We start from the raw sequence: 15,472 nt of genomic DNA, 5'->3' as shown, positions 1-15,472 counted from the left end.
GTTCCCTATTTCTATTTAAAATAATCCTTAGGAAAAGTATTTTGTTTCCGCCGAGCTAAACCGAGTATCTACAGGACTCAAATTATCAATAGGCTCTCCAAGCACGTTGAAAATTCGGTCGAGAGTCGCTCTCGTGTCAATCACTTCCATTCCTCTCATTAGACCATCTGTAGCACTCATAGCTACAGCTCTAACTTGATATATGTTGTATATGTAAACCAGCACCTCGGCTCCTCTCTTCTCGAGAATCCATACATCCCTTATCAGTATATGGACAGCTATCTCTCGAGCACAGGTTTAGGTTCGGCCTCAATGGCAAATATATATGTCTATATATCTATCTATATTGAATTATATTGAATTGCAGATACAAAAATGATAGAATCATTTTGGATCGAACCAAATACGGGTCTTCGATAGAGAGAGATGAAAGAAGATACACAAGAAATCTAATAAGTCAATGATCTATTACATACAAATTTGGAAAATTTTTTGATTTGTGATTTCTATTTATGAATCGTTCGTTCTAATCACCATTCCCATATAATTCTATATAGAAATTCTTTTATTTAAAATTGACATCTTGTTCTTTCTTCAACAATTTCTGATCTCTAGTGGACCTCTCAATAGGTTTCGAATAAAACACCATCATTATGGAAACGTACACGCAGTAGAAAAATTACGCCAGTCCATTGAGATATGGTATATATATATGTAATAATATGTATAGAGGGCAACTAATTTTATGACCTATGAAGACATGGACAACCAAAAGAGTTTCTTAGGGAGAATCAAATATATTAGGTTAGACCCTATTTAGTAACCATCTCATTATTTATTTTTAGCTTTTGAAAATTAAATATATTTCCTCCTAATTTCTTAGGATATTACAATAATTTACACCTTATATAAGTACAAAGAATTGTATTAGCCAAATTTCTAAAAAAAAAAAAAAAACGAATACAAATTTTTAAAAATTACTTTTTTTTTCTTAGTTTTCAAGATTGGCTTTGATTTTTAGAATAACGTCAAAGAGTAGATTTAAAAAAAAAAAAAAAGTAAGAAATTTAGAGGTGAAAAATCCATTTTTTGGCTTCATAGTCAAAAACTAAAAACAAAATAGTTACCAAACGAGCCTTAGAAACTAATCTAATTGAGCCTATGATCATATTAACACATTGGTTCCATCAAGGAAGTTAGCCTGGGAAGAAATCTCCAGGAAGCATCTTCATTGAGTAAATGCTGCTCTACAGTTCCTTGCAAGAAAATATTATGCATATTCTACATCCCAATCTCAAAATGAGGATGAAGCTAATGGCAGAAGTTTCAATCTTTAACACGACACGACGATAAACTATTACATAGTCGAGATACGGCTACTGTTTTAATCAAGTTTGAGTTAGCTGAATCGAGTAACGGATCAGCCTCAAGAGCTTTCTCAAAACAATACTTAGCCTCCTCCCATTGACCCTCTGCAATAAACACTAATCCTAGATTGTTAAATGCAGGTGCATAGCCAGGTTGCAGTTCCAGAGACTTTGAGAACATAGCTTTGGCACGTTCATACTGCTTTTGCTGTCGATATAGATTTCCGAGGTTACAAAATACGGTGTGTGCTTGTTCTGTTGCCACCAATGACAGAGATTTCTTGTATACTTCTTCGGCCTGTGTCGGGTTGTCTGAGAGTTGCAATGAGATACCTAACAATATACGAATGTGGAACATGATTGACTAATGAGAGTAACAAGAGAGCCAGCGATTAACTAAAATCGACATTAAATGTAATGGCATACCTAGGTTTGACCATGCAAAGCTACAGTTCTTAAACCGGGCAATTGCAGCTTTGAGGTATCTTTGTGATTTTTTAAATTCTCGTGTACAGAGGTTATGGAGGCCGAATTGATGCCACTGAACAGCATCATCGGGGTCCTCAGCTATTGCCTAGGTTAAGTAAAGGCAATAGCCATCAATCTAACAAGAACATAGATAACAAAAAGATGGAAACATATTTAATTGTAGAGTTTCAAAGTCAAAACAATTATACGTATAAGGAATTGCCACAAAAATGTCAATTTCCCATCAGTTGGCTGCTTTGCTCCTTGTATCATTCCCAAAAACCATATTCTTGGAGCTGGAAATAACAAAAGTTGTGCTAGTCCTTGGGCTGTCGAACAGCATTCCCACATTGAAATAATAGCGACAAAGTTCTTGCTTTTCATACCTTTGGAAAGCCTTTTGATATCAAGAAGACGAAAAGCTATGTGAAGTAAAAAAGAACAAAATTTTGATAGATTACTAATAACTTGATAAAATAATTTATAATATGGTTCTCTAAAACCCCTGGGTTCGACATTGCTAAAAACAATGCCAGTTTTTACAGTTTTTTGAAACTCGAAGCGAATAAGGGAAGTCACATTCGCTTCTAGAAGAATATTTGGGTAGAAAATTCCACCTTGGCTGTATATCCATGAAACAAGAGGCTACTATCAAGGACTGCTGGAATTCCAGAGGTAACGTAGGATATTATCTTCAGAAGAGATTTGTTTGACAAGGAGATTCAGAGTTGGATCAGTTTGGTGGATCAGATAGATGTTATCTAGCTGGGAGAGGGGAATGATGAAACTCTTTAGACCCTAGAAAATTATGGCTTGTTCACTTCAAATTCGGCTTTTTTGAAGTTCAATGAAAGATCTCCTGTTTTAAAAATGCCATTGCTTGATACAATTTGGAAGAATTGTGCTCCTAAAGATGTAAAGACTGAAAGTTCTCTTTGATCCTTTTTTCTGAAATAGAAACATTTCAGTGACAGAAAAGTTTTCTTTGATCCTTAACACACAGAAGTTTGAATACTCATGACTTACTCAAAAGAAAGTGTGAACTGATCTCCCCCTCCGTGTGTTCTCTGTGTTATTTGTCTAAAGATTCCCTTGATCATTTATTCATTCATTGTACCTTCGAAGCTGGAACGTTAGAATCAGAGGTGAGATCTTATGTTCCATGGCAGTCAAAGCTCTTATTTGGAACCTGTAGCTAGAAAGGAATCGTCGTATTTTCGAGGAAAGGTTTTCTTCTATAGTTACCTTTTGTGGCAAAACTCGATTCATAGCTTCTGGGTGGTGTACCAAAAACAAGAAATTCTTTTATAACATAGCTTGTCCGTAGTCCAAATGAACTGGAAAGCTCTTTTACAGCTGTTTTGTAAGTCTTATGTGGAGGGGGATCTCTCTTCCCCTTGCCTTAAGGCTGTCTTTTCTTTTTCTTTTTTTTTTTTTNCATTCAGCAATGAAGTCAAGGATAATCAAATTTGAGATTTCCAAAATGATTATGAGTAGCATATAAGAGATCTTCCCAAGTCCAATGACCATCTCTAGAAGAATTTAACATCGGATCAAATACATATTGCCAGCTGACATGTCCCCAGAAAGATCAACAATATCGATCCCATTGAAGAACTGCTAAATTGCAGCATATAAGGGAGTTCATTTTCTTAAACCCAAATAGTAAAGCCAACATATCTAGAAAAAATGAAAAATGAAAATAGTTCTTTCTTAACAAAAATGAAAAATGAAAATAGTTCTTTCTTAACATCCATCCAACATTTGTAACTCATAATTCTTAAATAATAGTCGAATTGCAGAGAAATATACAGTTATTGCAGAAAAAAATACAGTTAATCTTCAAGATTTGATTTCGGCAGCTCTTAGTAGTTCGGGAGAAAATCCTAATTTTTGTCAGTTTCTAAGACTATACACATTCCAAGCAAAAATTTAGGGCTAAGCATGTATATAAGCAATACTGTTTCTAGTAAATAAAAAAAATACAAAAAAATATATTATTAAAAAATAACCGACACACTCATGAGCAGCTCAGTTAGCCGAAAAAAATATGTCCGAAAACTGAGATTGATACCTGATTTAAACTGTAAAAAGCGTGTTCTTCCTTTTCTCTCAGTTCACTCTGATCTGTACGAAACCCCACGGCAATTTCATGTTGAGTCTTTTGAACCATGGAAAGCCCAGCCCATGCTACAGGATGATCAATTGCCATTCCATCTCCATCTCTAATAATTGAGGCCATTTCATTTCCAGCCCAGGAGAGCTGCTCACTACGATCTTGGGATCTTTCTGCATCCTTAAGTCGGTGCATAGCAACGGCATATCTCATAGACATGCAATTTGGCTCCAGTTTTGCTCCCTGTTGGATATTTACAAGAGGAGAGATAATTAGCTAATTTGAGGCCAAAACATCAAGACCCTTCTATTAATCAATTCATACAGCCACGCATACACAAGGTAAAATTCTGCAAATAATTCTTGTAAAGACTGAATATCCCATCTTTTCCACAAAACTAGACTACACGAGAAGAAAACCTTTTCCTAAAATACAGAGATCCATGAGGCACCTTCTCCAAGCACTTGGCAGAACTTCTGTGATCCCCAGTCACGAAATACGCATTAGCAAGATTTGCCCAGGCATGTGCTGCTTTTGGATCTACCTTAAGGGTCGCTAGCAAGCATTCCTTTGCAACATTCATACCTACAAGCTTCTCATCAACACCACCTTCACCAGCATTTGCTCCAGCACCTTAAAATTAAGTTCAAGAATGACTACTATTTTTATAGGGGAAACAAATAGTACTAACTAATTAATGAAATTATCTCTTATCCAAAAAAAAAAGTACTAACTAATTAAGGTTCTAATAAGTAAGCCAAAAGGGGGAAAAAAGGAAAACAAAAAAGATCATGCCTGAACCCATTCCAAATATTTACAAAATAAGAGGGAAGACATCAACAATGTCCTTTTGATATGTACAATGTCCAAGAAACAAACAAACCACCTCAAGCACATACCTACAACAGTAGAACCATACTTGCACAAGAGAAAAGCAGCATAGTTTATGAGAGCAGCAGGATGATTTTGATCTGTCAGGATCAATTCTTGAAAACATTTTTCTGATAGTTCCATATTTCCACTACAACATATGTCCAACAATAGTATTAGTATGATAGTTCATAGTATTAATTAAACTGGAATATTCTCAAGGTATGAACTTCTTGTAATGACTATTGACAATGACAGGGCATGTGAAAAGGCATACATGTGATTATACATGCACAACATCCAGGGTAGTCAAATCCTCCAAATGACAAAGCCTGGTAACTTACGATGCACGATATGTTATGATACAAGATATACTAAAATTCAACTTTCATACACGTTCCGTTTCACGATTTAACAATCTTGCTAGTAAGGATACTGAATATTTCTTAGGAAAAAAATGGAAGATGCAAGCCTGACTATTTAGGGAAATAAAAGAAAGCTTAGAACCTTCTTAGTAAAATCTGAGAGTCGTCGATTCAGCATGCATATAACTATTAACACTAATGAAGCTATGAGTTTTAGCATTAATTCCATGATTATCTCATTTACATCATCACTTGTGTTTATTAACGTACAACTCAAATCTGTATAGTATTCTCCTTTTAGTCGCTTATTGTTTCAAGTTTTAATTTTGGTTCCCTAACTCATCATTTACAGTAACTGAAGTTAGTAAGAACCTGAAGAAACGCTGGAAAGTTAGCTTCCAGACAAGCATGGATGGTAGTTCTTATACCTTTGAAGATAAGCAATTCCAAGGTTTCCAAGGCAATCATAGTTGTTAGGAACAATGGCCAACAGGGACGACAACACTGAAATAGCACTCTGGATAAATTAACATGAGTCCACATTAGTTTCTAAGAGGAAGGCAACCATGGTAGTGAATAATAATAAATATGCACCTTCACTCGACCAGTTGTAAGAAGTAACAAGCCTAGGGTATTCCACACAGCTGCCTGTCTAACATCAGATTGCGTTGAATGCTTAAGTTTAGAAAAAATCTCATCAAGCTCCTCCTGTTCAAGTTCTTCGTTTGAACTATTATCCCCTGCACTTTCTAGAAGGAGACACTAGAGAGTTCATAAAACAGGTGAGCACGATCAGGTTGGTAATATCTATCATTTACAAGGAGAGATGAAGTATAACCTAAGAGGAGAGAGGTAAGGCTGAACGTGGATATAAACTGTAACCTGTGCATGATGAATTTGGACCAATGAGAGCAACTCTGGCCTGTGAATCTCAACATCACTTTGGAGTAGGATCTCCTCTGCCTTCTCATATGCTAAAACAGCCTGAAAGAATACCACAGTTTAATTAATATAAGAACAAGAAAATTAACCAAAACAGGTATAATGTGCAAGCCAAACTACCTTTTGGGGCTGGCCCAACCTCTGGTACATTAGGCCAAGAATGAAATGAGCGTGAGCATTTTTTGGCATCTTTCTTGCTACATGAACTAAACCCTACAGGCAGGGATCCCAATAATCAAGGTAAATCAACAGTCACATCCTGAGGAATTTGGCGTGGGGGAGGGGGAGTGAGCTGTGGCCACAGATGTATGCATTGAATACAGAAGAAGCTTCAACATTTCAGCGATGCTTTGCAAACAAATGAATAACATAGAAGACTACATATACACAATTTGATTGAGAGAACCAGTAGATGAGAGCTAAAAAACTATATTCACAAAGAAATTACAAGTAAACTTGTCTGATAGAGGTCTTAAGTAAACAAATAGCTGGATTTTTTTTCTTTTTTTTTGGATAAGAAATTTTCTTCGATAGTATGAAATTAAAAAGGGGGTTACATGCAGAGCAAAATATTCAAAACCACCATTGATTGTTCCTAGGAATCACATGGCATTTGGCTAGCAATAGAATGCATTGTATTGAAGATGCAAGAAATACAACAGCAAAGGGAGAAAACAAATGAGAAGAAAACCAAATGTTGACGAAACTCACAGTTTTGAGGCTGCTGACTTTTTCTTCACGTGAAGTTGAAACACCTTGACCATGTTGATCGCCATCTGCATCAGCTGCAGAATCAAGAGAGTACTCTACCTTATTATTTCTTGAACGGCACTTTCCAATTTTGCTTACACGTCTACCTTCAACTTCCATTGTATTAGTATCCTGGCAAATCGCCACCGTTTTGTCTTGATTGCTCTCGTCCATAGATAACCTAAAATTGCAAGCTTCTTTTTTAACCAGCAGCCACAAAAGGGGATAACAATAACTTACTTCAAGCATGTATTACCTATAGGAGAACTTCAACCCTAAAATTGACATTTTTTGGGACAAAGAAAGTAAAGACCTTGATTATATTTCAGTTCTCAGATTCGGTGTTTTGACTTACCTTGGAGGCTCCCTAATAGACAGCTTAACTTCACGAAGAGGCTTAAGATCATATATTGTCATGCCGTCTTTAACCCTTTTGTGGGGGATTTAATGGAAGTGATTTTAGGACGTTCCATTGAATGGAATTTTGATTTGGTTTGCAATAAATTTTGAAATAGTGAGACATTTTAGCTTCTTGACTACAGTGACTTCTGCAATTATCCCAATCTTTTGTCATGTCTAGTAAGATAGCTCGTTCTTTTGTCTACCTAATGTCATGTTTGGGTTTGAACTCCTAGCGACTAATGCTGCCTCCAAATTTACATGTTTTTGGGTTGAATGCATCTGTTCCATCCAAAATAATAGTAAGTATGAGCTCATGCGATACCTTGTTGGTCAAGAAAGACAGTAGATGAACCATTATTTTAACGCATTTTCTTGGTTTCCTAAACATTGGTTCACACTCCACACCATCCAATACAGAAATCCTACAGCAAAAGATAACTTGACCGGCAGATAAGGACGTAGTAGACACATAAAGGGCATTATCTCAACGCACGTCCGAATCATCAGCAAGAAGGTCAGCAATTTCATTTTTACTATGTTTCACTAGTTTTCGTTAAACAATGTTAACAAATAACCTTAGCTACTCTCGATTGAGAAACAAGAACCAAACCACTCAACAGTTTGCCTGTACAATTTTGATTCGTTAGAATAAACACATCACAATTCTACACCAGAACCCCCTAGCTAAACTGAACACCATTTTCTATCCCTCTGGAACACCAAGGCAAGCAAAAGATAAGAAGAAACAAATTAGCAAGGAATTTTCATGTACCGAAAGGAGTAAAAAGATACCAAAAATTTCTAAATTCGGATAAAAAATTAAAGGAAACGCGAAAACGAAAGTAACCTGGAGGTAGTCGAAGCTGAAACGTGAACGGAACTGTCGTCATCCATTTCTGGAGGATCAACGTTGAGGTCAGCAAGAACAACGACTTTAGAAGTATGGACCGCCTTCAAGTGCTCATCAAGGGAGCTGTCCGATGCTCCATGTTCGGTCTTGAGAGGCATTTTGGGAGAAGCTTGAGCTTTTCTGCGGTTAAAGACTTTGTGCTGCGACTATGGACGCGAAAAAAATTAAAGAATGAAAGAAGACCCATGTTTGGTTACGCGGATTGCTTAGCCGCTGTTTGGATGCCGAAACAATCTGCACCGATTTACGTACGCTCGCTAATATTTTGGAGTATTTTTAATGCATGATTAAAAAAAAATAATCCTTTTCTTGTTTACTATAGTGAGGATTTCTTTTTTCCTTACTTTTGTTGAATATAATACAAACTAAACTGTTTCTTAAAAAGTAAAAGTTCCGAGTACCATTAGTATATTCGCCTTTTAGGAAACAAGTTTGGTGTAATTTATATTTTTTACTCTTATGGTAATTTGCATAAAACGAAGTTGAGGAGAATTTTTCAATGGATATTATTTGTATTTTACCCAAAAACATGGACACCAACATTATGAATGGATTTAAATTGAGATAACCACAAATATAACTTTAACCTTCTATACGGATCAAGAAATAAAAAATTTAACTTTTAAAAAGATGATAATTTTGAAAGATCAAATCTAAATCTCAAATCTCAAGATTGATGATACATGTTCAAGCCAATTCAACTATGTTCATACTGATGATGATAGACAGTTTATGAATTAATGTTTGCCAAGTACATTTATGCTTTTGTAATTGAGACTATCTAGTTGTAGCTATCTAACTAAAATACAAATGAACTTTAATTGATAAAAAGAATTAATTTCCATAGACATATTCAAATGTTCTAATGATAAATATAAATCTTCTTCGTTAAATAACCAATCTAACAAATTATTAATTAAAAAAAGTAAAAGGAGTGTTTTAACCTACCAACTTCACAAGTTGGGGTCAACTTTAATAGTGTTTTGATATTTAAATTTGCACCGTGAAATTTCATGTTCCCCATTTTTTTTATATCGGCCACTTATCAAATAACTGTAACTCTCTAAGCATAACTCCTAACTTATCATTCAACTCATCACCACAAACAATGATGATTTCAAAAAGCTGAAAAAGGCATTGAAATATCATGAACTTAGAAACATTAAACTGCAAGAAAGCATGTAAAATCTCCATAATCTAGTGAACTCGATCTTGAGGACTAACCAAAAATAGGCATTTACGTAAAGAAAAAGCATGCCCATATTTGAAAGACCTAATACAAAAAACCTAAACAATATAGAGATCAAATTAGAAGATGAAAGTGGCAAAGGCCTAAAACCACGTGGAGAAAAATTAGTAGTGATTAGTGAAAAGTACTGTCCACCAACCCTTTTCCATGTTGTGCGAAGCAGTAGCATATTATGAGATATAAAAGATCCTGTCTAAACATGACATTATCACAACATTTTTACCTAAAAATCTGAAGAGGAGAAAAAGAAAGGAAAAAACAGAAACCAAGATTTATACAAAGGCATATCATCTCCTAAAGAAAAAAACCATCATCATGAGGAGGAGGAAGGAAGCAAAAAGACCCCATCATTTATCTGATCTACTGCTACTACCTCTTGAGATTAGCAAAGCAGCACGCTTCGAGACGGAGTAGAGAGATTTAATGAGGCAACAACATGCATGAGATAAACAATCTAACACTCTGTTTCTTTTTCTTTTTCCCTCAGGAAGCTACAGCCAAGAGAACGGAAGAATCTGCAGCAGCAGAAGATCCGAAGGATGGTAAGAGCCATCCTTTCTTCTGGGCGTGCTCGACATAGGATGTAAACTTCTTGCTTGCATTTGGAATGTCGAGTGCAAGATCGTCGAGGCTGTCTTTGATCCTAGAGAAGCCTTTAGTCATCTGGTTGATGGTGATCAGGCCGACATTGAAGCATTCCTGCAGCAGATCTAGAATCCTGTCATTCTTCTTCTCCATGGCCATAACCAATGCCTTCTTCACAACCTCGTGGTTGAAGAAAGGCATACCTAGATCGCGGATGCACTGGCAAGCTTCACTCACGACACCTCCGCTTTCGTACTCCTCTAAGAGCTTTTGAATCTTGTCCTTTGCATCCTCCACTGCCCAGCCAGTTCCACCACCCCAGCATCTCAAAAGCCTCTCACCAGCATGGCGAGCTGCAATCAATGACCGGGCCATTCGGACAGTCTCACTTCCAGTGCAATTTGGGATCAACCTGCCAGCAATATCCTCCAGATTCAGTGGAGCCAAGACATCGTCGATCACAGCTCTGGCCAGAAAGAGAGCAAGCTCATTTGATGCATCCAAGATGTCTAGCGCTGTATCTTCTGCAGACTCTAGTAGCATCACATAACCATTTACTATATCCTCCGTAGAAAATATCTCAATGTGAAGAGCTGAAAGGAGAACTGATGCCATTTCTTTTTCTCTGTTTTTCCTATCCATTGCAAGTGTAATAAGTTTCTTCAAAAAGATTGGATTATACTCGGGTGTACCAAGATCTTCTAGGCTTCGTATTAATTCAGGAATGTCATCAGAAAGAAAATATTCATGAATTATAGTTACAACCTCTTCCTTGTAGTGCCTCAATTTTTCATCTTTAGATCCAACATCCACATCTTCATCTGAAGATTTCATAAAGGAAGCATCAAGCCATCCTTCAGTTATGGCCCTTGGGATCAAGGATTCAAACAAAGATTTTGCTGATGGTATGTCAAGAGCAAGGTCATCAAGGCTCTCGGCCAACCGAGAAAATCCCTTAATCATTTGACTTGAGCTTATCAGACCTTCCTCAGCAGCTTCCTTCAGAAGCTTCAGTATCAGGGGTTCTGCTGTTCGGATTTCCATGGCAAGAGTCAAAGCCCTCTTCACAACCTCATGATGAAAGAATGAAACACCTAACTGTCTTATACATCTGCAAGCCTCAAAAGTATCTCCATTCTCAACATATTCCCTTAAGAGATAAGCAATCTTTTTCTTCACCTCCTCAACTGTAAAGTGTGTGCTGCCTCCCCATTTTTTCTCCACAAGCTCTGCATGGTGTGGAGCCGAGAGATAGCTTTTCTCAGCAGTCTGGATAGCTTGAGTTCCTTTAGATGATTCCGGCAATGCCTTCCTTGCCCTGGCTAGAAATGCTGGGGGAAGTATGTCATCAACTACAGCACGAGCTAAGAACAAAGCAAGGATATCAACTGCGTCCAATATATCAACAGCAAGATCATCAGCAGATTCTAGTAACATAAAAAATCCATCTCTTATATGGGCAGGACTGATAACATCGGCATACAAAGCTGAAAGCAGAACTGAAGCCATTTCCTTCTCCTTATCATGTCTGTCCATTGCCATAGATACCAGCCGTTTAATGAAGTAAGGATGATAGTCACTTGAGCCTAGATCTCCAAGATCAGATGCTGCCAATTCCACATCACCAGTACTAAAGTATTCTTCTATAATGGATACAACAGATTTCTTATAATCATCCAAGGGGTCTGATACAGTCGACCCAACAAGTTGATATGGCTCCTATTAAAGAGGAAATGATAAAGACCAAATAAATACTTAGGTTTGGAAAGAATACTAATTTAAAAGCTTCTCCATCAATCCCAATCCACTAAATACAATTCCACTAGCGTGCATACAATTACCATACCAGTCCAAATGTTAGGCAGTACATGGGCAATCATGCAAGTACCATTAGGATCACAAGTTTCCCATCATCGTACCTCAAACCTTAATAATTGGGTATGCTATTTTCTCTGAGACTTAAGTTCATAATAGGACAGATATGCATGTGCGTTATATTGGGCAATCATATACAGGAACAGAAAATAAAGTCCAACTCAATATTGAAATTACCTCGCCACTGTCATAGTTAGGATCATTTCTGTCGATATGAGAATCACCGTCAGTGTCAAGCAATTTACCCCAGGTGCCCTTACCACCAGCCCCATCTGCCAGCATCAGTATATATACTAGTGGTTAGAACAGTAAGAACAGGACAAGCTGCTTAAATTACATCTAAAAATATAAATACTCTCATGAATAAGGTAGGACCTCAATACTGCTGGAATGTTCATTACAGAAACTCGAGATGAAAATATACTCTGTAAGATGGCTAAGTGGGAAAGGGCAACAGGATATGTCACGAGCAAGGCTGAAAATAAATTTAAATCCAGCAATAGAAACATACAGATAACAGTTAAAGAGCACTGCCTGCATACAAATTTCACATCTAGAACTCTAAAGGAGGGGAAGCAGACCTAAAAGCAATTCAGCGTTTTATTTCTTTTATGTTTTCCTTTTTTAACCAAACCATGCACTCAAAAGTGTTAGTCGTCAAGTTTCAAAGAGCATAAATATTAACTACAAACAGCAGTAATATACTAATAGTATCAAATAATTGTTAAACAAAAAAATATGTGCTTTGACATCCAGCATCAATTCAAATCTCTCTGTAAATCCTGGGTTTTCTTCGCATAACTGTTTATGAAGCGTTCAAATATAACAAAGCATTTAAACTTTAGGATACTCTAATAACATCAGTCAAAATTAATGTGAAACTTGCTTTGCTCGCAACAAATCAAGACTATAATAATATCAGATGAACTCACCCTTTTTCACCCTAATATACTTCCCAGAGTGAGATCTACGCACGTGCTTCACACCAACTCCAGGTGCCGAAACCTTGCCACCAGCAGGGGCTTTTATATGATATTCAGGAAATGAACCTCTGGGAGATTTTGGAGAGGATGACAAAACATCCACATTCTGACTAGCTATTTTCAGCACTTCCCGCTGCTCTTCAGTCAGAAATCCTTCATTTGAAGCCATTTTTGCTGGAGATGCAAAAAATCACCTGTTAATTAAAATTCAGAGAAAAAAATACGCACATATCCATCTCATGCCAAAATAAATATATAAATAAATAATACATCCTACCAAGATGCTGCTATAGTAACAAAAAAACAACAAAATCTAAGTAGAAACCTATTAAATAAAAATCAATAAGGAAAAAAAATCCCGACGAACAGAAATATGCGCCCCCTAAGTCCCGTCCATTGTCGCATATTATGTATATTCACCAGCAACAGGTAGAAATTAAACCTTGGACGACTGAGAAATGGACGACGAACGAAGTTAAAAATCAAACTAAAGCTATAAAGAATCCACCACTTCACTTCCTCGAGATTCATATTCTCAAGTTCCAACTTAAATAATAAAGAAAGAAAGAAAAGAAGCAACAATCAATCACTCCATACTCCATTTCATCCATTTCTTCCCAAAACAAATAAAGAAAACAAAAACAATCAACATCAAAACACAAAGAAACGTACACGCGAGATAGAGAGAGAAAGAGAAAGAACCTATCGGCGAGCACTGGGAGGATGCAATGAACCGAAAGAAAACACTTGGAGGAGTGGTATTCTTCTGTGCTTGGCCCGGATCTCGAGCCAAGACAGGAGACACGAGTGGGATCTCCAAATCGCAGCAACTGAGAGGAGAAGAAAAACAAGAACAAAATGGAATGTGGAAAGGAAATAGAAATGGAAGGAACGGGAAAACCCTAGATCAGAAAAGGCGCCGGTTTATCGGACCCCGATCCGAATTTGTCTGGTTCTTCTTGCCGGTTGAGAGAGTGAGAAGAAAAAACTGGAAAAAGGCAAAAAACAGATGAGGGCAAATAAAAAAATGGGGCGAAAAAGGTATTTATATGGAGGCTACGGTTACAAGTACACGTCATCAAATAAGGGGTTTGGGTTTATCCTTGTTTGAGGTGTCCACGTGGCTGCTTTACTTTAGCCCAATTACCGGTTGTACAGTTTTGCCCGCGCTAACCGGTCCAGTCTCTTTTTGTAATTTTTTTCCCATCAATTTCTCACCATTTGCTCAATATATGGCCAAGCCTTTTCAACTTCCATCATTTTTTTTAATTTCTTTTTTTTTTTTTCCTTTTTGATTTCAAAGTATTAAATTTTAATTTAGTAGGGATGAAATTATTTTTAGGGAGTATTTGATTAGTGATAAAAAAAAAGCATAATTATATTTTTACGTGTTTGACATTTGATTGAATTGGTCAGTAGATTTCAATATGAAAATGATAAAAATTATAAAACAAAAAAAAAGATAGCCGATCTATCTACCTTATTAATATAATTGCATGATAAATATATAACCTAAGGAATTATAAAAAAAATGATATCAATTTACTTAACAAGAGATTCAAGATAATAATTAAAATGTGAGTGTTGTTTGTAAGTTTTAATTTAATCATCTCTTTTAAATTAATATTTTTATAAATAAACGGAAGGAATAAAAATTCTAAATCATTTAGCTTAATGAATTTAGAAATAAGAACTTGATTTTAAATTAAATAAAAAATACATTATTCAAAAATAATTTTAAATGATCATAGTGTGATTAGGACTGGACTAGGATGTCCCAACCTAATCACATACGAATAAAATATAATAAAAAATTGATTTGAACGATAAATTATTATCAAAATTGCAATTTAATATATGATGTAAACATAATTCAAATAAAATCATCTAAACTTAATAAAATGTTGGATTATAATCACTAAGAAAAATTTAAAAACATTGTTCCCAATTTGTTTTACTTGATAGATTAAGTCTAAATATATTTAAATTCATGTTTTAAAATAAACCAATTAACTATATTTTTTTCTTGGTGACTTTTCATTGATTTGAGGTTAGTTTTTTTCATTTTCTATCTATCAATTTGAATGAGAGAAAGGAAGGAAATAGTGATTGGTAAAGTGTGGTTTAGATTTAGATGTTCATGTTCGAAACACTCGGGTTAATTTTTATGGGTCCTGCAAAAATATGTTTGATGTAGGAAGGTGTTCGATGGAATGTTTGGAAGAACTTTAGCTTCGGAATGTAGTAGAGAATTTTTATTTTGATGAAGTGATCGATTATTTTTTATATTGTTTTCTACCATGATTTTCCTTTTAACTATCTCCATATTGTTGATGGTTTTCCTTTGTTTTTGTCGATTCTATGATTTCAAGCTCAATCTGAACCAGTTGTTTCAATTTAATCTCAATCTCTTTGGTTGAAACATTGAATTTCATTCATTTATTTTGTGTACAAGATGTGGAAGTTATTTCATATTTTTGTTTTCAAGAGATTTGTTTGGTTAAATCTTTGAATTTCATTAATTTATTTTACTTACAACTTGTGGAAGTTATATCATATATATTTGTAGTTGTTCATGTTATTATTGAGC

At 35.7% G+C, this 15,472-nt stretch overlaps 2 protein-coding genes across 3 annotated transcripts; both read right to left on the bottom strand.

Annotated features, from left to right (window-relative positions):
* Positions 1 to 1,187: 1,187 nt before the first annotated feature.
* LOC120083193 (probable UDP-N-acetylglucosamine--peptide N-acetylglucosaminyltransferase SPINDLY) lies at positions 1,188 to 8,378 on the bottom strand. 2 transcript variants are annotated; one of them, XM_039038834.1, is made up of 12 exons: positions 8,128 to 8,378; positions 6,986 to 7,059; positions 6,840 to 6,913; positions 6,249 to 6,341; positions 6,069 to 6,170; positions 5,781 to 5,948; positions 5,615 to 5,703; positions 4,851 to 4,972; positions 4,403 to 4,584; positions 3,910 to 4,194; positions 1,794 to 1,941; positions 1,188 to 1,700 (listed from the first exon to the last, which is right to left on the bottom strand). In XM_039038834.1, the coding sequence occupies exons 1-12, from the start codon at positions 8,286 to 8,288 to the stop codon at positions 1,327 to 1,329; spliced, it is 1,872 nt and encodes a 623-aa protein (XP_038894762.1). In that variant the 5' UTR covers positions 8,289 to 8,378; the 3' UTR covers positions 1,188 to 1,326. The 2 variants fall into 2 exon arrangements, with proteins under 2 accessions (XP_038894762.1, XP_038894761.1); XM_039038833.1 differs by having other exon boundaries at positions 6,840 to 7,059; positions 8,128 to 8,376.
* A 1,155-nt stretch (positions 8,379 to 9,533) lies between these two features.
* LOC120082925 (MA3 DOMAIN-CONTAINING TRANSLATION REGULATORY FACTOR 1) lies at positions 9,534 to 13,893 on the bottom strand. Its single transcript, XM_039038344.1, has 4 exons — positions 13,585 to 13,893; positions 12,832 to 13,056; positions 12,077 to 12,171; positions 9,534 to 11,743 (listed from the first exon to the last, which is right to left on the bottom strand). Exons 2-4 carry the CDS (start codon positions 13,049 to 13,051, stop codon positions 9,923 to 9,925), a joined length of 2,136 nt encoding a protein of 711 aa, XP_038894272.1. The 5' UTR covers positions 13,052 to 13,056; positions 13,585 to 13,893; the 3' UTR covers positions 9,534 to 9,922.
* Between the last annotated feature and the right edge of the window lie 1,579 nt (positions 13,894 to 15,472).

This window comes from Benincasa hispida, chromosome 8 (assembly GCF_009727055.1).
Source record: "Benincasa hispida cultivar B227 chromosome 8, ASM972705v1, whole genome shotgun sequence".
In the NCBI taxonomy this organism is placed as follows: Eukaryota; Viridiplantae; Streptophyta; class Magnoliopsida; order Cucurbitales; family Cucurbitaceae; genus Benincasa; species Benincasa hispida.
Note: the sequence above shows the minus strand (reverse complement) of the source record. Positions and strands in the feature narration are given on the sequence as shown.